At 34.9% G+C, this 26,722-nt stretch overlaps 1 protein-coding gene across 1 annotated transcript; it reads left to right on the top strand.

Annotated features, from left to right (window-relative positions):
- Nucleotides 1-3,208: 3,208 nt before the first annotated feature.
- Nucleotides 3,209-21,438, top strand: LOC131146076 (uncharacterized). The gene is made up of 4 exons (XM_058095367.1): nucleotides 3,209-3,595; nucleotides 13,857-14,252; nucleotides 20,366-20,777; nucleotides 21,022-21,438. Exons 1-4 carry the CDS (start codon nucleotides 3,355-3,357, stop codon nucleotides 21,221-21,223), a joined length of 1,251 nt encoding a protein of 416 aa, XP_057951350.1. The 5' UTR covers nucleotides 3,209-3,354; the 3' UTR covers nucleotides 21,224-21,438.
- Nucleotides 21,439-26,722: the final 5,284 nt, after the last annotated feature.

The following is a 26,722-nucleotide window of genomic DNA, read 5'->3' as shown; positions in this document are numbered from 1 at the left end:
TTTAACACCCTTACCTTAGTTTTGGAGTGGTGCCCCGAAACCCCAAATTGAAAATCTGCTCCGCCTAAGATGTAAGGAATTCTCCCACGAACCTCATGGTGGTTTTAGATCGTCAAACCAAGCTTTAACGAGACCGAAATCAAAGGGAGAGGGTGAGAGGACTGTAGTGTTTGAGAGAGAGAGAGAGAGAGAGAGAGAGAGAGAAGGAAATTTTAGTTTTTTGAAATGAAACTCGTGAGATCCTATTTAATATCTTCACTGCAGAGAAAACCATTGATGGTTTTCTGTACCTCTCAATAAACCGTCGACAGTTTAGGCTTTAACCCACCGCTTTTTACTATTTTTCCTATTACCGGCTCACGGTAGAAAGAAAACCATCGACGATTTTCTACGCTCCTTACCAAACCGTCGACAGTTTGGTCTTCACCAAATCGAATTTCCTCCTTTTTCAATTATTTTTATTATTATATTTTCCCGGGTCTATACAAAACCAGCATAATCAGTCCCAATGTCTGACCTGAGGATCTTTCTCCCGATCTGGTTTTCCACTTCAGCCACAAGTTAAACCTGGAAAGCACCTCAGACTTGTGCTACATTAGATACACCAAGACCTTTCTTGATAAACCCATGAAATACATATGTCTACCCCATGATAATATCCTCACCGGTCCCCAAACATTTGAATACATGTAGTTACCTATATGCCCTAACCGCATATGCCAAAGAACATCTAACTTAGATTCTACAATTGCAGCTCCACCTATAACTGTAATACCCTACAGTGTATAGTTATTTCTTGCTAACTTTTGTCATTTCATCACCTTCAAGTTGCATTCATATGCTTTTATTACCCCACTTTTAGACTTGTAACTATATACGATACAATCTAAAGTGGCCAATGAAATTACATTCTTTCGTAGATCCAGTACATGTCTTACATCACATAAGGCTCTCATAACACCATCATACATTTTGATTTTGACACTTCTAACACCCATTATTTTGCATAAAATATCATTTCCCATCAAAACAGAACCAATATTAACTGTCATGTAGGTGTTGAGCCATTTTCTATTTGATGTTATGTGATAAGAGTATCTAAAATCTAGGATTCAAGAATCCATGAGGCACTCTAAACCCGATGAAACATATAGCATATCACCATCACTATTCCCTGAGTCTCCTTCCACTACATTTGTAGATTTTGATGAATCCTTCTCATTTTTAGCTTTCCCTTTCTTCCATTTCGGACATTCCAGTTTTATATGCCAATTTTACTGCACCTAAACACCTTATGTCCTTCTTCTTCCTGGACTACAACCGATATTTGCCTCAGAACGTACTTCTCCCACGTTCTTGGTTACTCTTCACCACAAGCCCTTTACCATGTGAAATTTCATTGATGACCATTTTTTTTGGATGAAAATAGAGCAATGCGCTTGTCACTTCTTCCAAATTTAGGCTTTCTTTGCCCCATGTCAGAGTGGTAACCAATTTTCATACATGTGAGACGTAGGTAAGGAATTCAATAGAATCAATGTCTTGTCTTCCTTCTCAAACTTCACATCAACACGCATCAAATCAATTACAATCTGACTGAATGCGTTGATGTGTTAGTTCAAATCCAAACCCTCCGTCATCTTAAGTCAATCCAAACTTTGCTTAAGAAACAATTTGTTCGATGAAAACTTAAATATATACCAACTTTCTAGTTTTTGTCAAACTGTTGCCGGAGTATCTTCATCCATGACGTGATACAACACATCATCAGCCAAACAAAGTCAGATGGTTGACGCTACCTTTGCCTCCAATTCATTCCAACTTGTTTCATCTATGCCTTCTGGTTGATGTGAATTTTTTCTAACTGCCAAATATTTGTATTAGACAAGGTTTGGGAGTTTGTGAAAGATGTGTAGCATTGTGGAAAATTTGTGTTTTTTTAGGTAGTGATAATGTCCAATGGAGCCTCTATATGTATCTTTGGCAAATGAGCAATAGGAAAATCTTGGAATTAGTAAGTGTTAATTCAGCATCACTTAAGAAGTTTACCAAATAGGTGAGTTCATTGAATTGTTGATCACCACGAATCTTGACCTCTATGCAAAGGCTATCGTATGCAAACAAACAAGGCCTTTTATCTACCCAGCCAAATTGGTATGATGCCCACAATGCACTTCTGATTAAACTTTTTCCTCCCACAATCCTAGGGACATGTTGTATAATACTCTTATTGTCAGGATTGTATTTTATCTAATTCAAAGAAATTTGAATTAGCACACTACTTTTGCGTTTTTAATTTTTTGAATATCAAGTTCATTATACGGGATTCTCTCCTCGTTGTCTTCTTTAAAAAATGTAAAATTAACTATTAATAATTATTTTAAAATATTCCTTTAACTACCCACAATTATTTCAAAATATCATTATAATTATGTCAAATTTATTCCTATAACTACTCGTAATTTTTTCGAAATACACCTATAACTATCTACAACTATTTAAATGACCTTATACTATTTAATTATTTATTATTTTCTCTAATACTATAAAAGAGATTCTCCCTTTGCAACTCGTTTAGTTCGGTAGACTAGTTAGTCATTGAAATAAGATGAAATATGAAGGAAATAGCTATTCCTTGTATATTCCTAATCATTTCATTTAACTTGTAATAAAAATGAATACACATAACCATAATGAAATCTGGAAATAGTTATTCCTTATCTATTCTTTATTATGGACTTATAAAATATTTCACATTGTTATTTGCTTTATAATAATAACATAATTTCGAATATAACTAATTGTAATTAACCTACTATAAGTAATCTACTTATGGGAATTGACATTCCACGAACCAAAAGTAACCTTAGTATCTTCTTTCAAAAATCTCAAATTTATGCTTGTAGTTACCAATGATTATTCTAAAATACTTCTTTAACCACCAACAATTATCTTATAATACCTTTTAATTATGTCAAATTTATTCCGATAACTAGTGATAATTATCCCAAAATATCCTATAATTATCAACATATCTCAAAATGACCTTATGCTATTTAATCATCAGATCTTGGATTTAGATTTGGGTTGATTTGAATAAAGTTTAATACAGTTTTGTACTACGTTTTATTCAAATTTAATATTAATTCAAATTCAAAGCCTTAAAATAATTAGTAAATATTGTTGTGACCTTAAAATAAAAAAAATTGCGTGACAAATTTGCTATTATGGGAAAATGTTTTTGAAAAATGAGGAGGGGAAAATAACAATTGTGGAATTTTATGTTACAGGGCCAGAGATCCTATTGATGGCAGAGCTGAGAGAGAAGCGAAACATAAAACCTAGAAGAAAGCCATGAATCGTGCTCTTCTACAAAGATTTTTTCCTTTCTGTACGCACAACCATCTTATCTCGCATCCAACCTTCAAGCGAAACCCTAATCTTTTTTCGTCACCTGCTTCCAAGTTCAAGCTTAGGTGCTTCTCATCTAGCAATGATTCATCTGATCACAGCCATAAACCTCTTCCTGAAGCAAGCTTAGCCAAAGCCCAAGCGGATGAAGTTTCTACTAATGTAGAGGATGTGAGCAACAAAGGTAACAGTTTAACAACATCTATCCATCTATACTTCTATACCTTTTTTATTTATTGTTATTTTTTGATTGAAAAAGAAGGAAGAACTTACCAAAAGGAGGATAAGGAATCCTCCTACAAAGAAAAGAGATAAGGTAAGAAAAATTTACAATCGAAATCAGCACAAAATTCCACATTCAACTTAATGTGGGATTGAATTGGTATCCTAAGAGCAACACAAAATTCAGATTGGTTCAAATCCTATTACATTGATTTCTTTGAGTTGATTATATTTGAGCAGCAGCCTGTTATAAAAAACACTCACAGAAATGGCATTTGAGAGAGAGAACATGTTTTGTAATGGGATTTGGAATCACGTACCAGCTCAATCTTCCGAAATGGGAGTATGTTTAATAAAATTTGTTTCAAATAATGTATAACAAAATATGCATCCCCTCATTTTATGCTAATTCTCTTGATAAAGTTTCTCATTTTCACATTTTTTTCTTCTTTTTCACTTCTATGGGATTTTTTAAAAAAAAAAATATATCAAATATCAAATAGCAAATGCACCTCTAAATGTGAGAATTGTGAGTACTGAATATAACTAGGTAAGTCTCTAGATGTGAATGTGAATTTTATTAACTGCTGAATATTTGTGTTAGACAAGGTTTGGGAGTTTGTGAAAGATGTGTAGCATTGTGAAAATTTCATTTTTTTTAGGTAGTAATAATGTCCAATGGATCCTCTATATGGATCTTTGGCGAATGGGCAATTGGAAATCTTTGAATTGGTAAGTGTTAGTTCAGCATCACTTAAGAAGTTTACTAAATTGGTGAGTTAATTGAATTGTTGATCGCCATGATCTTGACCTCTATTCAAAGGCTATCATATGCAAACAAAACAAGGCCTTTGTATCTACCCAGACAAATTGGTATGATGCCCACAACACACTCTTGAATTAACTTTTTCCTTATGTTTCGTTTTTTTAATAGAAAATAGTGCAAAAAATTACATTGGCCAATATTAAAAAGGCAGATTTTATTGATGCAGGCCAGTATCCATGGCCCAATATTTCTATTGTTTCTTCCTTCGTATTTGGTATAATTCTTTTATTCTACCCCACAATCCTAGGGATGCGTTGTATAATACTCACATTGTCAGGAATGCTTTTGATCTAATTTATAGAAATTTGCTTTAGCACACTACTTTTGAGTTTTTAAATTTTTGAATTTTAAGTTCATTGTATTCTTTCATTCCTATCATTGCAAGCTTTCACCCAACCCATCATAGGAAATTTTGCCTACCTCCGTATTGGAAAAATCGTAGGATTGTTCAATTTATTACAATGTTTTTTCTTATCTTTCACCAATGAGCTTAATATTCCAAAAAACTGAAAAAAAAAATGTACTAATGGAAGTGTATGAGCATCAGATCAAAGAACATTCCCAACAGGCAACAACGTGAGCATTATGTATGCATTCCTTGTATTGTGATGTTCTATAGGAGAACTATCAAAACACAAGAAAAAATTGATAGAAATACTGCGGGGCATTTGCTAGCCTACATCCACAAATGCTACCTTTTTTTTTTTAATATTTGGCTAGCATATTTTTTGCTCCATTTTCTTTTGAAAATACAAAAATTGAAGGAAAAAAGACTATTTGAGAGTGCGCGGTGCAAGCGCATGATTGACATACCAATTCTATGGTAGGGAAGAGAGAATTTTTTTTTTAGACAGATAAGATGAGAAGTTGTCTTGGGGGAACTTCCATGATCAGGGATGGATATTTTTATTTTATCATAGATTACTTGCAACAAATTTATTTTGGTTGCAAAGATTCTTCATATAATTGAATACAAAGATCAAAATTGGTTCATAGGATTCAAAGTCCCAATTTCGAAACATGCGGTCTCTCTCTCTAAAAAATGTAGATGTTGGAATGCACGAGTCAATCATTGGTGGTCATGAACCCAAAAAAGTGAAATATTAGTGGTGATGATGATTGGCAGTAATTAGGTGGGATTTGTATGTATTGCACATGATAAGAAAGTGATATTGTGATGGTCCATGTATTATTTTCACGTGATGAGCATAAAAGGGATGATCATGCCATGTAGGGCTGCCCACATCCATGTCTAGGTACCAAGCAAGCTTTTTGTGTGGAAGATGATTGTAAAAGGGTTTCTTTTTTCCCTGAGTAATCTAGGTTTTCCCGTGGAAAAATGTAAAGGTTCGAGAATATTTTTTAGCATCTTCAATTGCGACTTAATGATATTATTGAGATCTTTGTCTTGTGGAAGATTGTTTGGCATGGGAGCAGCTATAAAAAGGGGCTCTACCTCATTTTTAAATTGTAATCAGCCATCAAAAGCTTGTAATATGGTGAATTCTCTTTTTCTCCTTGTGCCTTTCATCCTTTTTCCTACTTGCTTGGGGATCCATGGGGTTGGCCAAAGGGAGTGCCAGCTCTAGCCTCATGACAATTGGTATAGAGTAAGGCTGCTATTGGAGCATTTCAAGCAAGTTTGTTGGGTCTAAAAGGAAAACATGTTGGTAGACAAAGCAAGCGCTGGTGATGACAACTGTGGAAGGGAGCCTCATGTGCCCAAAACACGAAAGGGATGTGAGACATTCAAATCAAGGAATATGACCAGAGATTTGAGGCACTGATAGCCATGCTAGAGTTAGTTATGGGATGCATACATGATGGTGTGGGCAACCTTGAAGACAAAGAGGATGATCTATGAGGCAAACTCAACGATTTCAAGGGTGAGGTATTGTCGATGGTTAATGGCTTAATGATTTACAATAGGAATTTGTCAAGTGACCTTGTTTGGGAGTATATAATCACTGAATCTGGTTGGATGATTGGGTGGGTGAAATCATTTGTTCAAGCGCTCTTCTTTCCATGATGCACCTATTGGCTCATTCATCCTTTTTGAGGGCGGCTCTTCTTGTTGTGGGATTTTAATATTTTTTTCAGGAATCTCAACATAGAGAGATTGATGAGCTTACTGCCTTACTTTTCATTTGGGACCATTTTGCTGGCTAGGGTCATTCTTCAGGGTTGTTCACTTCAAAATCTTTCTTCTCACATCTTTCAACATTCCCTGTTCACAGTTCACAGCCTCTTCCCTTGGAGCCACATCATTGGAAGCACGGTTTAAATAGCCATAGTGTAACTATAATGGGTGTAGCAGGAAGCAGACTTCACAGATGTTACATATGGATGGGAAAAGTGGGTGTAACAGTCGTGAAACTTTTTCAAGCATGCACAATCTCATGTAAATTGGTTTATTTGCATGTTTAATGTTTTTTAGTGAGAGCAATAAATTTTACATTTGTTTTGCACTGCTACTGATAAAAAACTTGTATATTTTTTATTCTCTTTTTCATTAATCATATTTGTGAATTATGATAATTTAATTAACAAAAGAAAGCAACATTATACACTCCCTTTCTATTAGGCACACAAGAAATACAAATAATGCATTAAATTAAACAAATTCTATTATTTTATCTGTTGAAGTATTAAAAATCTAATAAATTTAGACAAACAATTATGATGCATAACTAGGATCTAAGTTTGAAAATTATAATGGTTATATATATAAATAAAGTGCTATCAACTTGAATGTGACAGGAAACTAGAAAAGAAAAGAAGATTGAAGTAGAAAACTATAGAAAAGAAATATCAAATTACTAATATTATCAAAATAAATGTTTTTAACATAATATAGTTAATATCAAATTGTTAATTAATGAATCTCATGCGAAGAAAAAAATGTGAAGAAAAAGTAAAGAATAAACTATATCTCCATAACGAGTGCTATGGTTGTGAATTTTCTTCCCACCAATTTAGTGGTGTGATATTATTGGGAACTGAAAAAACCATTAGGTAATGTACTAATGTCATTATTAACAGTAGCGACCACTATTTAAAACTATATTTGGAAGGTGAAGGTTCTTGGAAGATTTGAACCTTTGTCCTTGCTACAGCAAAGAAGGCACTACAAGTCTCTCAGTCCCAAACACTTGATATGTGTGTCATGTGCCTGAGTTTAAAGAATGAATGCTTACTTGTTTCTGCATTGTAATTTGTAAGGTGGTAAAACAACTAAGGAATGGTCTCTCTGGTGAAGACAGGGTGGTGCCACAGAATGTTGGCAATCTTTTGTTGGTGTAGTATAGGGGTTTGGGCCAAGTTGAGATGGCAGTGTTTTGTGGAGTGGAGCTGTATCATGGTCTTAAATAGTGTGTGCGACCCTTACATAACGGCATTATGTAACTGTTTTTTGGGTTCGTGATACTGTTACACACTGGTAAAGCAGTGGGAAGAAAATTAACAACTGTATCGGCCATTAAAGATTCACTGAACAGCTGCTATAACCATTGCATAACTGCAGTTACAGCAAAAAAAAATATTTTATTTTACTTTTTTCTTTTCATTTTCTTTTTTTTCCCCTATTGATTTTCGATAAGCTATTGAAGAGGCAATGGAATTATAATGAGAACGATAATGCAACAAAAAATATTTATTTTTAATATTCATAAGAGATGCAATAATTGAACACTCTTTTGTTTTAAAAAAATTATTTTGATACTATTAGTAATTTTTTTTTTCTCTATAATTTTAAACTTATTGTTTTCTTTATAATTTTTGTTGTGTTCAAGTCTTTGTACTTTATTTATTTCATGATAAATTTATAAATTTATATAATTATAATTTAACAGCTGAGATTATAGTTATATAATGTAACTTGTTGGTCTAAATTTATTAGATATTCTATGATATGAATCCTTATTGATTATATGTTGGGGTGTTCCCTACGAGCAACGTTTTGCACTTATACCACCTAGGTATATCAAAAACTTGGTGAGGGTGTGCTAGGTCGTTTCCCTGAAGTGATGTGTTGTGTTAGCACCTAGCTCCGGTGTCAAATATGCAAGGGTTCCCACATTATTTTGGACGTGGGTGAGTAAATAAGTTAGTTAAGGAGAATAGAGTTAGATTAGTGGCTTGAATATAAGGACAATTAAGTGTAAAAGCATGGAGATAGTTAGTAAATGATTAGAAGAAAAATTAACATAATTTGCCTTCAAGAAACTAAGTGGGTTGGGGAGAAAGTTAGAGAAATTGAAAAATCATGATTTAAACTTTGGTACACCAGAAAAGGAAAACACAAAGAATGAGGTAGGAATCATTGTAAAGAAAGATCTAAAAGGTAGTGTTCAGATGTTAAAAGAGTAGAGATAGTCTTAGGTCAAGAGATATAAATGTTATCAGTGCTTATGCTCCTCAAATAGGCTTAACAAAAAATCTTAAAAGACAATTTTGGGAAGATATGGATAGTATTTGTGGCATGCCTGGTGAATTACCAGAGATGCGTCAATGCGTGGGCAGCAGTGTTTTCATCCTCTTGATTTGGTGCCACTTGGATGGGTCTGAAGGGTTGCCTTGGTAGGAGTTCTTAGTCATTAAAAAAAATGAATAGTATTATACATGAGATATTAGGGACAAAGAAAATATTCATAGAAGCTGATCTAGATCGACACATTGGGAAGGACAATAGAACATGGATTTGGAGACAAAAATGAGTTCGAAGATATGATCCTAGACTTCACCATGTCATATGACCTTACTACAATGAATACATAATTTAAGAAGAGGGAGGAATGCTGAATAACCTTCAATAGTGGATAAAAATAAAAATGAAATAGATTTGTTGTTAACTGGAGTACATATCATTTAGCATGTAAGGATTGTAAAGTTACATGCAATTCAAGTGTTCGATATATGTATTAAGAAATGGAAGAGAACGGGCAACATCAATCAATGCAAGAGAACTAGGTGGTGGAACTTGAAGGGAGAAACTATTATAAAATTTCAAGATAAAATGATCAAAGAGAGTGATTGGACAATAGAGGATAATGTAGATGCTAAAACTCTTGGGAATAGGATAGCTAGCTCCATTAAAAGATAGCGCAAGAGTTTTTAGGTGCATCTATGAAAGCTCTCAGCTAGTAAAGAAAATTGGTGGTGGCATCAAGATGTCCAAAAAGCATAAAACAAAAAGAGTTTGGCAAACGTGGAAAAAATATAGAAACATGGAAAACTTTTGGAAGTTATTGCAACAAAAGATGCAAGAAAGGTCATTAGTGAAGCTTAACATAGAGCACATAGTTGCTATATTAGATACAACATAAGGGGAAAGAAATATATTTAAAACTTCCTAGAGCTAGATAAAAAAGGAGTAAAGACTTAGATAGTGTAAAATGTATAAAAAATGAGGATGACAATGTGTTGGTTAAAGAAGAAGACATAAAAGAGAGATGATGAAGTTACTTTAATAAGCTATTTGATGAAAAAGTAGATGGTTTAAACTTAGAATTAATGAAGCAAAAAGTTAAAAATTTGAGATTTATTCACAAAATTAGAGTTAATGAAGTTAAGTTTGCATTGAAAAAATGGAAAATGGAAAAGCTTTAGGATCGGATGACATCGCAATTGGAGTTTGGAAATGCCTAAGTGATAATGTAGTTATATGGATGACTAATTTATTTAACACAATTATAAAAACTAAAAAAATTGCTAAATGAATGGAGGAAAAACATTTTAGTACCTATATACAAAAGTAAATGAGATGTTCAAAATTGTGATAACTATTGTGGATTAAACGTATGAGTCAAGACAATGAAATTGTGGGAAAGAGTAATTGATCATAGACTAAGGGTAGAAACAAGGGTCTAAAACAATCAATTTGGTTTTATGCATAGGAGATCAATCACAAAAGTTGTACATCTTTTAAGAAAATTAATAAAAAAATTTAGGGAAAAGAAGAGAGATTTGCATATGTTTTTAATTAACTTAGAGAAAGCTTATGATAGGGTATGTGGGAAAGTCCTGTGGTGGGTTTTGGGAAAAAAGGAATATGTAGTAGATATACTGAGGGCGAGCCTTGGATGAATGGTGGTAAAGTTGTTCTTTTGTGCCTAATTGGTCACGGTTCGAGTCCAAGGAAACGTCTTTGCATAAAAGCAGGGGTAAGGCTGCATATCTTGTGACAACCCTCCCTCTACCATGAAAAAGTAGGTAACCTTGTGTCTTAGGGACACCATTTTTTTTTCCACTTTTTATGTAGTAGATGTATTGATGTCATTAAGGATATGTTTGATAGAGCAATGGCAAGCATTAGGACTATAGGTGGAGAATTTGGGGAATTTCCAGTGACAATAGGTGTATATCAAGGATATGCTTTGAGCCCTTATCTTTTTTCTACTAGTGATGGATGAACTTACTTGGAGTTTCCCAAATGAGGTTTCATGTTGTATGTTGTTTGCAAATGATATTATCTTGATTGATGAAGCTAGGAGTGGAATACAGAATTATGGAAAGGAGTTTTAAAATCTAGAGGTTTTAGGATAATTAGAAATAAGACAGAATATATGAAATTTAATTTTAATGGTAGATGGAATATTAAAGAAAATATTAAACTTGATAGTCAAGAAATTAATAACACTGCTAATTTTCAATATCTTGGTTCTATTATGAAAGCTAAAGGAGAAATTGAAGATGTTATATAGAGTTAAAAGTAGGGTGGGTAAAATGGAGAAGTGCTTTGGGCGTCTTGTGCGATCATAGTAAAAGGAAAGTTTTATAGGTTATAAGACCAAATATGTTATATGGATTAGAATGTTGGGCAACTAAGAAATGAGAAACAACATATCCAAAAAGTAAAAAATGTCGAAATGAGAATGCTAAGTTGGATTGTAGTATCATTTTAAAAGATAAATTAAGGACTGAACACCTATATTGCAAGCCAAATAATGCACTAGTCAGGAAGAGTGAGCTGATTATCCTTAGTGGTAGTAGAGGGGGTAGGGTTAGACTTAAAATAACTTGGAATGAGATAGTGGATAAGAGTTTGGTAGCCCTTAAGAGTCTATTTGGTTATCGTTGTTGTTTTCTGTTTTTATATCTTTATAGTGAAGAAACAAATTATTGGCCAATTTTCTGTTTGTCCACATTGCCAATTTTTTATTTTTGTTGTCAGTTTTCAATTGCTTTTAAAAAAACAAAAAATTATATTTTAATGGTTTTTAATTGTTTTGGCAACCTATGGCCAAAAATATTTTAATATCCAAAATTAATTTTTTTGGATTAAACTATTCATTTTATTGATAATTTTTAAATTAAAATTAAAATAAAATGATCATATACACTTAAATATAAAAAAATGCATAAAATTTCAAAGAAAATTGAAAAATAATAAAAGCCATTTACAAAATATTTTTACAATTTTTCAACTTCCATGTACTTGTGAGGTGAGTTTTGAAATATAATAACTAAGTAAAATAATTGTAATAATTTTTATTTTTATTATAGTGCTTTTAATTTGTATTATTTTGTACTTTTTTTTAAAAAAAAATTTATTATATCTTTTTAATTGTTATTTGATTCAAGCTCAAAAATGAACATTTTTTTATAAAATAAAATTTTTAATTTGTTTTAGGTTTTAGAAATATTAATTAAATAGGTTGCAGATTTTCAATTTTTTTTTGTTTTTGTTGCTAGTTTTTAACTTCTGTTTCTAGTTTTCATTTTCATCATTTTTGACAGTGATACCAAACAGCTCCTAAATTATCAGCACAAATTGCTCACGATCGTGCAATTGGCGGAAAAGAATTCATATAGTTGACCCCACCTAGTGGAGCTTAAGGCTTGGCCTCTTGTTGTTGTTGTTTAATTTACTGTATTATTTTTGTCTCATGTGCCTAACAGATAATGGAGTGTGTAATGTGTTTTATTTTGTTAATAAATTTATGGTTAATGAAAAATGCAAAAAATATATAATTTTTCTGTCAATAGTTGTTTTAAAAAAGGTGTAAAATTTCTTGCCCTTACTAAACAACATTAGTGAGTTGAGCTAAAGGATAAAACATGCATGCTGAAACTCTTTGTAAGAAGGGTTAAGAGCTTAAAACATGCAAATAAACCAATATACATAAGATTGTGTATGCTTGAAAAAATTCATGGCTGTTACACCCGCTTCCACTTATGTTACATCCGCTATTCCCGTTATCATTACGCTATGCTACTTGCTACTGCTGTTTGAAGCATTAGCTGCATTTGCCATCTTATGGACTCTTTGGATGGAGAGGAATGCGAGAATTTTTTAGAGCTGCACAAATTGTCCTAACTTCTTATGTGATAGGTTGGCTTCTCTTTGGGTCCACTCTTTTGGTTATTTTTGGGCTTTATTGATGTGTGACCCCAAAGGGATTAGAAGGCAGCTCTATTGTAATCTTTCAGTTGATTGTTTTGTAGTTGTATATTGTTGAGGACTTTTGTCCTCTTCTCTTGTACATTGTTTCGGTTTTTAATAAGATTTTCTCTTATTGAAAAAAAAAATTACCATTTATTGAGATTTAAATTGGTGCTATGTGTAGTTTGGAAAAAATATCACCACCTACTCCCTCTCTTTTTTATTTTAATACTCATAATTCTGGTCAAATATTTGAATTCATATAGTATTAATGGTGTAAATTAGCCTTTGCATCTCTGTCATTTTCTGTTTCAAAAACCATTGCATTGATAAATAAGATGATTAGTATACTAATTCAAATTGTTCTCTAATCTAGTTAACTGATTTGTCTTAGAATGACAAATGCCCTAATGTCATGGATCATGTCCATTGCACATGCTCGTGGCTAGTTATTATTATTATTATTTATTGTCATGGCTACTTTTGGAGGTGAATTCTTGAGGTTAGTGGTGGTTTATTTTTTATCATGAATAATGGAAAATTTTCTGGTTTAATTTAAAAATTTTCTGTTTCCGTATATTTTCTTAGCTATCATATGCTGGGCTAATTGTTTTCATGTTTTGACTTTTTTGCTATAATATTTAAAATAATTATGTTGCAAAACTCAGAAATCAAATTTTAGGGAAAAAGTTTGAATTTGTTTAATCATGATGTATCTAGGTCTGAACTATATTTTAACATTTGCTAAATATTGAATTTATTTGGTTCTGGGATCAGAGGTTCTGAAATTTTTTTGAAAATTCCTCTAGTGTGTTTGAAGAATGTGAATTTATCTAATAGTAGGGTTCAGGCTCTTATTCATTTGCAGTGGGTAGGAATTTGTTTGATTATGAGGTTGCTTGGTCTAAATTATTTGCAGTTTGTGTTATTTGTTCATGAAATAGTTATTGTACAACAGTGGTGTTTTTTGAATTAAATTATTTGCTTTTTAATCTGTAAATTGTTGGGTTGCAGATCTGAAGTTGATGATAGAGAAGTATTTTAAAGGTGATGAAGATACACTGCCATCCATCCTTGAGTCGATACTGAAAAGGAAATTGGCTGCGAAGCATGAGGATACAGATGATGAGTTGATTGAAGAGCTTCAGTTCCAACCATTAGATGATGTTACGAACGAAGAGTTTGAATCAGATTTTGATGAAGCGCATGAGACTGATGAGGAGATTGGAGATTTGTATAATGCCAGGGATATCGTTACGAGGAGAATGATTAAGGATGAGTACTTCAATATGGACGATGGCAAGTGGGATGAGATGATTAAGGAGGCAACAGAGCAAGGGTATCTCAAGGACACTAGGGAGTGTGAGGAGATTCTGGAGGATATGCTTAGCTGGGATAAACTCCTCCCAGGTATACAAAGTTTTACTTGCTTCATCACCTTGGATTTTTTGTTTTTAATATAACAAAAGAATTTTTTCAAGAAAGAGGAGGAAAAATACAGCTTAGGAGAGGATAAGATACCTTCAGAGCTAGAAAAGGAAAAACAATTAAAGAAAAAAAAAAAGAAAAAGAAAACAAAACCAACACTCGACCTAACAAACTCTGAAAAAGAAAACCCCTCTTCAAGCAATTGCCATCATAATTGACAGAACTCTGTCAATTTGCCAATTCACACTGACCATTCATTATTTTACTTTCAGCATCATCCCAACGAATTTCATTACCTTCAGGATCAACCAAACCCAGACTCATCTTATCCAATAACTTTGACCTTCTACTTCCTTTGCACTAGCCTCATTCACACAAGTAGGGGGAATTTGAACCCTGCAATTACTCCCTATCAAACCTTCAAACCTTCCTGTGGGAGGAGGCACATAAAAAAATTTCCAAGTATTTCATAAGAATCGGAATCATGTCCAAGACTCCAAATTGATCATTGAGTGCATCCAACAATAGTCCACACAGGGCAAACTCACTCTCTTTGTTCAAAATGTCACCCCTTTTGCTTTCCTTCTCAATCTCATTTTTTCCTATGTCCTTCTATTAGACCGAATGGGAATGGTATTGATATTCTTCAACAAAAAAATTCCATGCAGAATATTTTTTTTTTTTAAATTACAACCCTGCTGGTTTGAGTTCAATGGATTGTTAACAAGAAATCCCTTCCTACTTGTCCCCTCATGCCCCTCTGATCGACTCTTATGTACCTTTATACATCAGCCTTATTACATCCCTTTGCATCCGTGCTACAACCGGATTAGCGAACCACCTCTGAATGCTTTGCATTACAGATTCAGTACTCACGACCTTCAACAGAAAGCTGCTGCTCCACGTGGGTTCTTCCACCCCTAGGAAGCACCAAATCAGTCACGAGACAAGGGTATGACACGATACTAACATGGCAGTGAGACAATTTTGAAAAAAATGAGGACACGACATGGTATGGATACATTACTTAATTTGAAAATATATATGTAGGCATATTTTTCCTTTAGGACAACAAATGTTGTGGTGATTTTTATTTAAAATGATAAATTGGCACCATTCATGCAGAATTATCAATTACAATTTTTTGAACTACACTTGCAATCATCAACTCAAGCGCATGGCTGATGGGGGCAATCGGCGTGGCTCGTCAAGAAATTATTATTATTTAAAAAAAAAAGGAGATTATTAGAGAGTTGGACCAACAGTAATGTTGCTCTTTTGTGACCGGTTGGTCATGAGTTCAAGTCAAAAGAAACAGCCTCTCTGCATAAAAGCAGGGGTAAGGCTGTGTATATTACCCCAACAAAGTGGGGAGCTTTGTGGCCTGGGAATGCCCTTTTTTAAAAAATTTTCTTCTAGAGTTGCAAACTGGCGATAACTTGAGAGTTCGGGGGAGGGGGGGGGGGTTTGAGATTCTGGGTTTGGGTGGTCCAATGTTCTACAAGGCTAGCGCTGTTGCTAGGGCTCCAATGTCAAATCACTCCAATGTAAGGAATCTCTTTAACTTTTAGTCTCTTGACTTCTCAATTCTTTTTGGGTTTTGGTAACAAAATTAGAGGGGGGCAAAAAAATGCAGCATTTCGGTGCAAGAAGTGTGTCCCAGAGGTGTCCTTGCTGTGTTGGGAAGTGTCTTAGCTGTGTCCAAAAATAAAAATGGATTAATTAATTTCTGATACATGTTGAATACTTGTTGGGGAGCTTTGGACAGTTGTCGGTATCTGACATGGCAACACATGTCAGATACCAATACTTTAGGTTTCCAGAAGTGTCACTGTTTCCTAGTTCCACCCTCATCATCCTCCACTGGAAACTCTTTCACGAACCCGACAGGCGAAGTATCTCCAGCTAAGCTGCTGCTGTTACCTCCTTTCTCTTCTGTAAGAGAGGTCTTCGAACCATTCTGGTTAGATCCTTGTGCTTTGAGATTCCTTACTAGCCTCTTATTATACATATGATTAGATTCATAGTATCACTTTAAAACCTCCTGGACTCTAAAATTAATGTCAGGAATTTGAGCTTGTTCACTTAAATGGCCCAACTGATCTTTCTTCCTTCCATAGCCTGGCCTCAGTTCGAACCCCACTACAGTCTTCTCTTGGCTTGTTTACAATATATGCCCAGATTCAAATCCACTATCTGGTCCAAATCCAAGGCAACCACTAGACATCCAGGCCCACTCCATCCAACCTTCACCGCACTATCTTCCACTTGAGAAACCCTAGCTGGCTCAGGTACTTTAGTCTCCCCAGCTGAAACCATAGCTCTACCTTTTCAGCAATTGCCAGCACCCTTAAACACTGAGAGCAATGGTAAATGATGAATGTCCAAGCATCATATCTACATCACATTCCCATGACGATCATAAAATTGCTTACTTCCTTCCATCATAAGCATGCTGCTTAAATGAGCATTCCTCTGAACCCCCTCACTAAGCTCACCTTCACCAGAACTGTTTCCTTTGCTCGAAATTAGTGCGCCATCACTCCAAATTCCTTAATAAACCCCCACAACCCCTCTCCTTTGGCTCCATGAGGAACAAAAATCAATATAATTTTCCCCTTCCATCCCAACCCTATCCCCAAAAATTGAAAGCAAATACCTGATGCTTCCAACTCCTGTGCTTTGAAAACCTCTTTCCAATCTTCCAAAAACCGACAATATCCCCTCTTGAAACCATTTGACTGACTACGAAGACAGCCTATCACTTTGATTTCACTTGGGGTTACTCTTCCCCACCATCTAGTCTCAAATCTAAGGTTTTCCCTACAATCCAAGATTGAATCTTCTGCTGATTCCTTCCTTCATGGTCTACAATCGAATAGCAATACACTTTGGGTGAGGGTAGAGAGAAGGGGAGAGGATACATGAGACATCATTGGGTAGCTTCACATGCTCCCACCTTGGATAATTTGATAAAATATTCTGGTAATGCATTGCTATGTTTTTCCTGCTTCTGCATCCATTGATTTATTTTATTCATGTTTGCATGAAGTGCTGGTAGTTAAGTAATCTTATTTGTTTGCATAAGCAAGGTTTTCCCTTTCTTTTTAATTTACGTTTTGTTTCTTTCAAGGGGACCCAAAGCCCAAATATACATCAAGCACATCCTTGGCAAGTTCATATTACCACTAATTGGTCACATAGTATATTGAAATTGGAAAACGAATTAGTTTTATTTTATTTTCTCACAATCTCTCTGTTCTCCATTTGAAAAACATTAGTTTCGAGATGTCTGTGTTTGCTTAAAATGTCTTTTGAGTCCTTGTGTCTATACTTAGGAATTAATGCAATGCAGTGCTTTTGCATTTGTTGACTGTATTTGGTTACATTTCATGCTTATTTCCTCTGCATTGTAGCTAAGGCTGTTGATTTTTTTCTTTTGGGCGCGCCGAGCACCGGGAAGGGAGGGGGGGGGGGGGGGGAGGGGTTTGGGTTTGAAAGATGTCATTGTTGTCAACATTGTTATGTATTGGTTGGTGGCCTAGGTGATCATTTGGTTGTAGCCTAGATGCCTTGGCAGTTGTTTAAGGTGCATTCTACATATGACATGCCATAAACAAGAGAAGACCCATGGTGTTTTCTGATTATTTCTATAAAAAAATTGAGGACATGGGCCCTAGTGGCAATGGGCTCATACCACTCTTCGTTTGAGTGGGGTTTAATGTCGAACCTCACCATGCCCCTCTCCAGCTAACTATAAAAAATAAAAATAAAATAAAAAACTACTTAAGAGTTCTTTAAGCAACATCCACAAATTGAATGAAAAGGGAAGCAAGAGGTTATGTTTTTGAGACAATGGATACATGAAAAAAAAAAAAAAATAGCTAAGGACGTGAATGCCTATTACAATTGTTGCTCCTTTTCTTCTTCTCAAACCACTTAAGGTTGGAATTGATTATTCTTACTAAATTTATTGTATTAGATTTGTCTCCATATGATTAATGAATTGTACATTTGTGTGAACTAGCCCCTAGGGTTTATAAATGAATTCTTAAATTATAAAAAGTCCCTTTGGAAAAAGTGGATTTTGAAACATATGTATTTTAGTGATATTTTCATTTTTTGAAAATTACTTTAATAAAAACTTGGTTTAGAATGGTTCTTTCTTTGCAAGTATTAAAGGTAGCCATGACTTCTAAATTAAATAAGCCAAATGAGAGGGAACATAAAATAGGTCATCTCCTCTAACTTGTTTAATTTGAATAGTAGAAACTTCATTAACCTCTATTGTGGATGACATCATTTTTAGGTAATGAAATCAAGTAGTAGGAACCCAATCATAGACCAGTACCTCTAAATTAGCATAACAATGAATGGCATCGTTGAGTCATCGAATGATTTCTTTCAGCATTTATTGTGGCATATTTACAGCAGGATTGGTCTGCTTTGCTCTGTAAGAGTTGTTTTATATTTTTTTGTTGTTTTTTAGGTTTTCTTGTATTGTTCTTTTTCTTGTATTATGGGATGATGTGTTTTTCTGCTTGCATTCATTTTCTTCTTTTTGCTGGACCCTACTTCTCCTCTAATAAGTTTCTTTGGTGTTACACACACACACACACACACACGTATATGTATCTATGTGCGTGCATGTGTGTGTGTGTGTATGTATGTATATAGCTGTGCTCATGGTTGTTAAAATTGTGATCCGGATCATATGATCCTACTTTACTAAAAAATCCTGATCCTACCTAGAACCACAAATTGGTAGGATGATAGTAAAATCCTAATAGGATCGTAGAATCATAGTAGGATTGTGGTAGGATCATAAGATCCTACATTTGTTCATATTTTAAAAATCTTTACTAAAATACTTTTCATAGATACTGGGGTTTGTCTTGTATAACTTATACATGAAATGGAAAACTTAGAAAGTGATTTGGTTTATTTTAAATTGACTAAGTTTAACTCAAAAATTTACTTTTTGGTTCATTAGTGATTATTAAGTGGTGCAAACTTTAAACATTAAAAATGAGGATAGGTATATGCACATTGATGCATTTAAACAATAATAATGATAATGATAGTGATGACTTTAAGATGGCCTTGACGAAGTCATTGATGATGGTCTTAGTGATACCAATGAGACAAATGGTCGCTGGGATGCTGACATTTAAGGTAGAAGCTAGCTTGATAATTTAGCTTTTGTTTCTTTAGAATATTTTTTGAGAAAAATGGATATCAAAGTTGTATGGTGGTTTGTTGACTGATTTATGCTGAAGATGATAATGTTCTTGTTTTCTTGTAAGTGATTAAGTCCTTTTCCTTGTAGGCTGGTTTGATTAACTTAGGAATGCAAAAATTTGAACAATTAATCTTTTCTTGGTTTTGTTATGTGAGGGCCCTACCATAGATACTTGTAATTTTTTGAGTCTTCAACACTTACTAGCCAATTTTGTGAGTTTAAATCATTGAAGTTTATGAAAAAACTGCATTCAAATGTATTTTTCATATCTATTTATGTATTTAGTAGAATATTAGGATTCTCGAACCAATTCTACGATCCGATCTTGCAAACCGTCCTAGTGTACATAGGATCCCGATTTTAATTAATAACCTTGCTGTGATAGGTTTATCTTTCTCATTGCTTTCTTTTCCTTTTAATTTTCTGTTTTCTTCCTCTGTTAAATTGTGTAATTCATTCTTCTCCTTGTCAATGAATTTCTTTTGTTATCCAGAGAATTTTTTTTTTTTTACATAGTATATCTGAGATTTTTTATTTGTGTTGATATTATTAGACTGACTAGTTTTTTCTCAAGTACTTTATTCACTTCCGAGGCACCCAGCATATTGTCGTGGAGCATGGACTAGCTGTTTGCTAACATTATATGTACTAGCTGCTTCCCATGTCTTGCATATTTCTATCTATATTAGCTCATGTACTAACTAGTTTTTTCTCAAGTATATTATTCACTTCTGACGCACCCTGCATATTGTCGTGGAGCATGGATTGGCTGTTTGCTAACAGTGTATGTACTAGCTGCTTCCCATGTCATATTGATTAATGTGGATTCTTTTAAAAAATTAATTATTTCCAGACGAGATAAAACAAAAGGTGGAACAGAAGTTTAATGAACTGGGTGACATGTGCGAAAGAGGGGAGCTTGAAGCTGCAGAAGCTTATGAGATTTACAAGAATTTTGAGGATAAGATGGTCACGGAATGTGCGAAGATGATGGAGGCAGAGGAACCCCCACAGTTCGAAGAGAACACTATGCCAGGCAAGGAATCAAGTGATGACCCTCCAGGTGAGGGACCTATTCTTAGGTGGCAAACACGGGTTGTTCTTGCACCTGGTGGTGATGCATGGCACCCCAAAAATAGGAAAGTGAAAATGGCTGTTACAGTGAAAGAGCTTGGGCTTTCAAAATATCAATTCCGTCGGCTGATAGAATTGGTTGGAAAACGGTATCACCCTGGGAAGGATGAACTTACAATCACCAGTGAGAGGTAAGAAGAATGAAAATAGTTCTGGGATTTTCACACGTCTGACATGTCTTGGATATTATGGTCCAACTTTCACACTAATAATACAGCTGGAATGCTCAATGCCAGCTTCTCTTGGCCATCTTTTCTTAAAGTTTTGGCCTGAGATGGAATGTCATCTCCAATATTCTTCATGCGTTTTGTACTTTATGTAACCAGAATAATGATGGGATTGAATAACTTATTTTATTTGTATTTCTTCACCCAGGTTTGAGCATCGTGAAGAGAACAGAAAGGATTGTCTCAGGACTTTGTTTTCCCTGATTGAGGAAGCTGGGAAAGCTAATAAGCTGGTAGAGGAGGCTCGAACCTCATATGTCAAGGGTAGACTTGCAGCCAATCCAGAGTTTATGGAGAGGTTGCGTGCCAAGGTCATGAGGTTGCAAGAATCTAGTCCTGCTTCTGCTTGAAAGTGTATTAGCAGCAGATTTTTTGCGAGGAAAACAATTTATTGTTCTGGACAACTATTTCCAGATTTTTCTGGTTTCAAATGGATAGCCGTGTCTTCAGTTCTGTTAATTTTGCATAGGAATGGTTTTTTCATATTTGTTTGGAAAACAATTCTCACTGTTCATGCTGTTACTAGTGAATTTTGCTAATTGCCGATGTTAGTCATTCATTGCTATATGAGTTTGGTCACTAGTTTAGTCATTTTGATACTTCTAATTCCTTCTAAAAATTAATTAGGCTCTTAGTAAGTTCTGATGCAGCTCAACGGAGACCGACTTTGTTTCTCATTTTTCAAGCACCATTGCTTTATATTTGGGTAGGCAAGTAGAGATGGGAAGCATATCCTGTTTTGTGGAAGCCCTTGGCAAGTCACCATTGTTAAAAACTGCATTCTCTGCCCATATACTGATATGAACCTTTACTCACCATCCTTAACTCCCCCAGCTTGACTTACTAATTGAACTAGGAAAATTTAGCATGGCATGATCATCGTCATTATCATTGTTATTATTAAGAAAAAATAAATGTTGATATATAAAAATTAAAAATTTTGTCTCATTCTAGTGTGTGTGGTGGCCAAATATAATATTTTAGGTTTCTCTATAAATTCTTTTTTTAATGTTTTTTTATTAAATTTCAAATTCAATAAAAATGCGTGTGCACGTTAATTTAGCAGCTATGGTCTTTATGTTTTGGGGGAGGGGAGCGGCTAATACTATTTCATATCTCTTCTTAATTCTTTTAGAATTATACACGTCCTTTATTTCCTACGGGTGGGTCAAAAGTCTCTTTGATAATTGCCAATGACTCAGTTATGCACGTTGCTATATTTTTTCTTATCAAAGAGTCTAAAAACGGATTAGAGGGATTTTTGTGCTTTGAAATTTTGGAGAATTCCTTGCAAGGTTTCATAATGTAAGAGAGGATTTTGCACAGTTATGGCTATAATTAGTTATAGTGTATCTGTAACTTTGATCATCAAATAAAATACAAGAGTATTTAATTGATCAATGGAGTGGAATCAAGTTTTCTTTTTTAAAATGTAAAATTGTGAAATATTAGGATTCAAGTTTTGGAGTATTTTGAATAGAAATTAATTTTTGTACTATTAATCAATAGGATTTGCAAAAGTGAAAAAAACAAAAATGAAAAAAAAAAATTACTTGGAAAGAAATAAGTATAAGCAAAGAAAGTAAAGTTAATAGCACTAATAAGCTCCATACCAAAAATAAACGAAGTCATGGGCTTTTATTTTTGTAATTAACTCGTAGGCATGCACATTACATGTGGGATATTTTTAAATTTTTACTCTTGCAATTTAAGAAAGAAATTTTAATTTGCATAAAGTTGGTTGCATTGAATAAGTGTGTTACAACTAGGAGATTCATTTTTATGATCTTTCGGAAGTTTCTAGGTATTGTTTGGATGGTGAAGAAAAGCCAATTCTCTTGAAGGTACGTTTGATCATTGTGTGGCATCCACACATACAAACATGATCTTCTTTACCCCCAAAAGTCTTGCTACCAAATTCAAGATTAAAGTATGATAACAATCTCAACATATTTCACATACATATATACATATACAAACACACGCACACACATGCGCATACATGTAATGCCATGCAAAGATCGAACACACCTTCAAAAGAATTGCACTGGGTTTTCCTTCACCACCCAAAAAATTCCTACTTGTGGCCTCTAAAAGATCATGAAAATAAATTTCTAGCTTGTAAAACACCTTACCCACCTTCACCCAAAACTCCATCCTCTTTCTTTTGGGCATAATCCATGCCTTTTCGCCCCAATAACTTCAAAATACTCATGCAATATTCAATGGAGGAAGGAACAATGACGTCATCAAAGGTCTTGGAGATGAAGAGAGTGGAACCCTTGAAGATGAGATTTCCCTTATTAGAGAGGTGAATTGTGGTGGTATTGGCTTCTAGGGTCTCGAATTGGACTCGGATGTAGCCTTGAGATTTCAAGTTTTTGTGCTTTAAGACGATGTCAGAGGCGTAGATTTTGGAGGCATAGATTAAGTTCTTACCTAGTATCTCCTTAAATAAATCAAATAGGTTTTTCTCCATTTGGGGCATCCATGAGCTTAGAGTCCTTCATCATGTTTTTGTCCACTACAATAGATGAGAAAGACAACACAAGTCCAGAACATATACACATGTGCACATGCGCACATAGGGTCCACTGTAGTCTCATAGGTTTGAAGGCCTAAAGACAACCCAAAAGGTGAGATGAATTGGGTTTATAAAATTAAACGTGCTTGATGAAAAGATTTAAAGCAAATTAAGCAAGTAAGAATGTAACGGCCGGCCCTGCCATGTGGGGCCCGAGGTACTACTTTAGTAACGTCTATTTTCTTGATACCATAACATCATATTAAAGCAAAGGAAATAATTGAAACATTTTCCAAAATACATTACAAGAGTTCTAAACTACCTTTATATACAAGAGTCTCCAAATAGCCATATTACAACCCAACTAAGAAGGTACGCCATCTCATTCCATATAAACCACATTACATGTCTAGAACTTACAACATATTTTAATACATAAGAGTTTTTACAGACACTCACAAAAACTAGCTATTCTAAACTCCACCCCCTTAGCCTGCTAAGCACGATCCCGGGTGTTTCCTGAAAAGATGATTTGTATATTGGGGTGAGACACTTCTCAGTAAGGCAGATTAAGTTAATATCATGTGTGACCAACATGAGTTTTAATGTATATAGAAAATATCCAGTTCTCCATTCAACCCAAAAAAATAGCATTTAGGTATTGTACTCATACTAGCATAGTTGAAAATACTATTCATTTTCCAGTATAAACCAGTTCAGTAAACAAATAACACCATTTACATAAACCGGCAGATATGCATGAAAGACACTCCCTGGGATTAAATGACATGCTTAACCCCCATGATGGGTTGCGTGGCTCAAAAGCTAAACTTAGCCTGGGTGATCAATCCAAACTAACTCAAAGTAACCATCTGCAAATGCATCCGCAGGCTTCCACAACCCCGTTGCAGGTCCGATTAGCTTACCACTTCCTGATCTGGAACACAGGGAAGGTACTTCATCCTTACGTAGGCCAATCGACTAACACCACCCTACACTTTTAGTACAATGTGGGCACACATAGCCAAATAGTAATTCCCTAGCAATGGTACTGTGCTCACAATACAACTGGTCCTCAGGGTTCTTTAACCATATCATGCAATTTAAGTAATAAAGTTGTAGTATAAAACTCATTTTGTATAAAACATGTCATTTAATAAAACCCAGCTCCCAGCCGTCAAATAAAACCCTGCCCTCGGTCGTCAAATACAACTCAGCTCTCAGTCGTTAAATAAAACCCCAGCCCTCAGCCGTCAATTAAAACCCAGCCCTCAGCTGTCATATCAAAACTAATATTTTACACAAGCAGTTCCAATATTTTCCACAAACATTTTAGTATTTTCACAACCATACCCAAATTCGGTTATACAATCACCCACATAGATTATTCACCTGCCACATGATTTCAGTATTTAAACGTAGTCCATAAATAACCAACAAGTACCTCATAATATATTTAGTTTACAAGCAAACCTTTCACCGTTCATTATATTCAAATTACAGTACCATATATCCTATACTTGTAAAGTATGTTTTGAACGGTTAGTTTTCGAAATCACCTTTGAAAACATAAGCATACATATATATAAAGCAGTTTAATCTGTTCAAAATTAATAAAAACCTAACTTAAATTAATCCCTTTACCTGTTCCTAAAAAAGAAACTGATTCTGTTTGAAAAACGGAAAACCCTAGCTTTTCCAATCCGCCGCCAAAAACGAACCAGCAAGCCGAGGACGGAGAGGAAAGTGATCGGATAGTGATCACGGGATCCGGGTGAGCCTACGGGAGAGACAGAGCCACAAGAGAGTGATAGTAGAGAGAGAGAGAGTCCAAAACCCTAAAAGAGAGAGATAGAGAGAGAATTTTTGAAGTTATGAAAAATATGCCTTGCTTAGCCCTTAAGTAAGCAGGATCGTAGGAAAATCGTCGATGATTTTCCCTGCCCTAAAAAAATCTTCGACGGTTTGGTAGTTGACTCTCTGAGTTGACTGAAATCATCGATGGTTTTTCCCTAACTTAGTGAAACCGTTAACGATTTGGGCCCTGCCAAACCAATTTCCATCTTTTTATTTTATTTTATTTCTCTCTTTTATATTTATTTTCTTTTATTTTTTGGGTTCGAGTTCCTACAATCTCCCCCCCTTATAAAAATTTAATCCTCGAAATTTGCTAACCGTTATCGATCACATTCTTAAATCACGATCCATCTCTACAGAAGAGTCGGTAGCACCCATATAGTGGCATCGTCCCAAGCTTATTAAATACCTTCACTTATGGCGGAGGAATACTGTGGTTACCCATAATGTCTCGGGAGATTACAATGTCCATAAAAAAGCTCTCCCAAAGACCATCCATATACCAAACCGTAAACAACTAATAACTAAACAAACCTACCTTATCTAGCTTGCAAACAAAACCAAACGCTTACCTGCCTAGTGTTGAACCCCTCTAAAAAGTTATGGTTACTTCTGGTGTATTTCTATCTCTAACTCCTAAGAAACCTCCTCAACCGCATGATTATGCCATAGTACCTTCACTAACGAAATTTTCTTAGTACGCAGTTTCCGTATTTTTCGATCCAAAATCTGAACTGGTACCTCCTCGTATGCCAAAGCATCTTTGATCTCCAAAGGCTCATAACTTATCACTTGCGAAGGATCTGACACATATTTCCTCAACATTGATACGTGGAAAACATTATGAACCCTAGACAAAGCTGGGGGTAACGCCACGCGATAGGCAATTCGACCAATCTTTTCTAGGATTTTGAATGGTACAATGTACCTTGGACTCAACTTGCCTTTCTTCCCTAACCCCATCAGAGCAATCCTCAAGAATGTCATATCTCCTACCTCGAACTCCAACTCCCATCAGTGAGCATCCACATAACTCTTCTATAGACTATGTGTTGTTTTAATCCTTTCCCTGATAAGCTTGACCTTTGCAGAGGTCTGCTGAACAAGTTTTGGCCCCAAAATCTGCCGCTCGCCTACCTCATCCCAATACAGCGGAGATTGGCACCGACGACCATATAAAGTCTCATATGGTGTCATCTCAATACTGGCCTAATAAATGTTATCATACGCAAACTCAACTAGTGGTAGATATCGAATCCAACCATCCCCAAAATCTAGCACACACACCCGCAACATATCCTTTAGAATCTGAATGGTCCTCTCGAATTGTTCATCCGTGTGCTGGTGAAACGTCATAATGAAAGTGAGTTGAGATCCCAATGCATCCTACAAACTCTTCCAAAATTGAGAGGTGAACTGTGGATCTCGATCTGAAACAATGGAAATTAGGTGTGATACCCCGTGGAAG

Source organism: Malania oleifera, chromosome 13 (genome assembly GCF_029873635.1).
Source record: "Malania oleifera isolate guangnan ecotype guangnan chromosome 13, ASM2987363v1, whole genome shotgun sequence".
In the NCBI taxonomy this organism is placed as follows: domain Eukaryota; kingdom Viridiplantae; phylum Streptophyta; class Magnoliopsida; order Santalales; family Ximeniaceae; genus Malania; species Malania oleifera.
The sequence above is the reverse complement of the archived record's forward strand: the minus strand, read 5'-3'. Positions and strand labels throughout refer to the sequence as shown.

Coding starts and splice junctions, on each gene's coding strand:
- LOC131146076 (XM_058095367.1), top strand. CDS start 3,355: ATGAATCGTGCTCTTCTACAAAGATTTTTTCCTTTCTGTACGCACAAC. Junction 3,596..13,856: donor AGAGGATGTGAGCAACAAAG/GTAACAGTTTAA, acceptor GTTGGGTTGCAG/ATCTGAAGTTGATGATAGAG. Junction 20,778..21,021: donor CTTACAATCACCAGTGAGAG/GTAAGAAGAATG, acceptor TTCTTCACCCAG/GTTTGAGCATCGTGAAGAGA.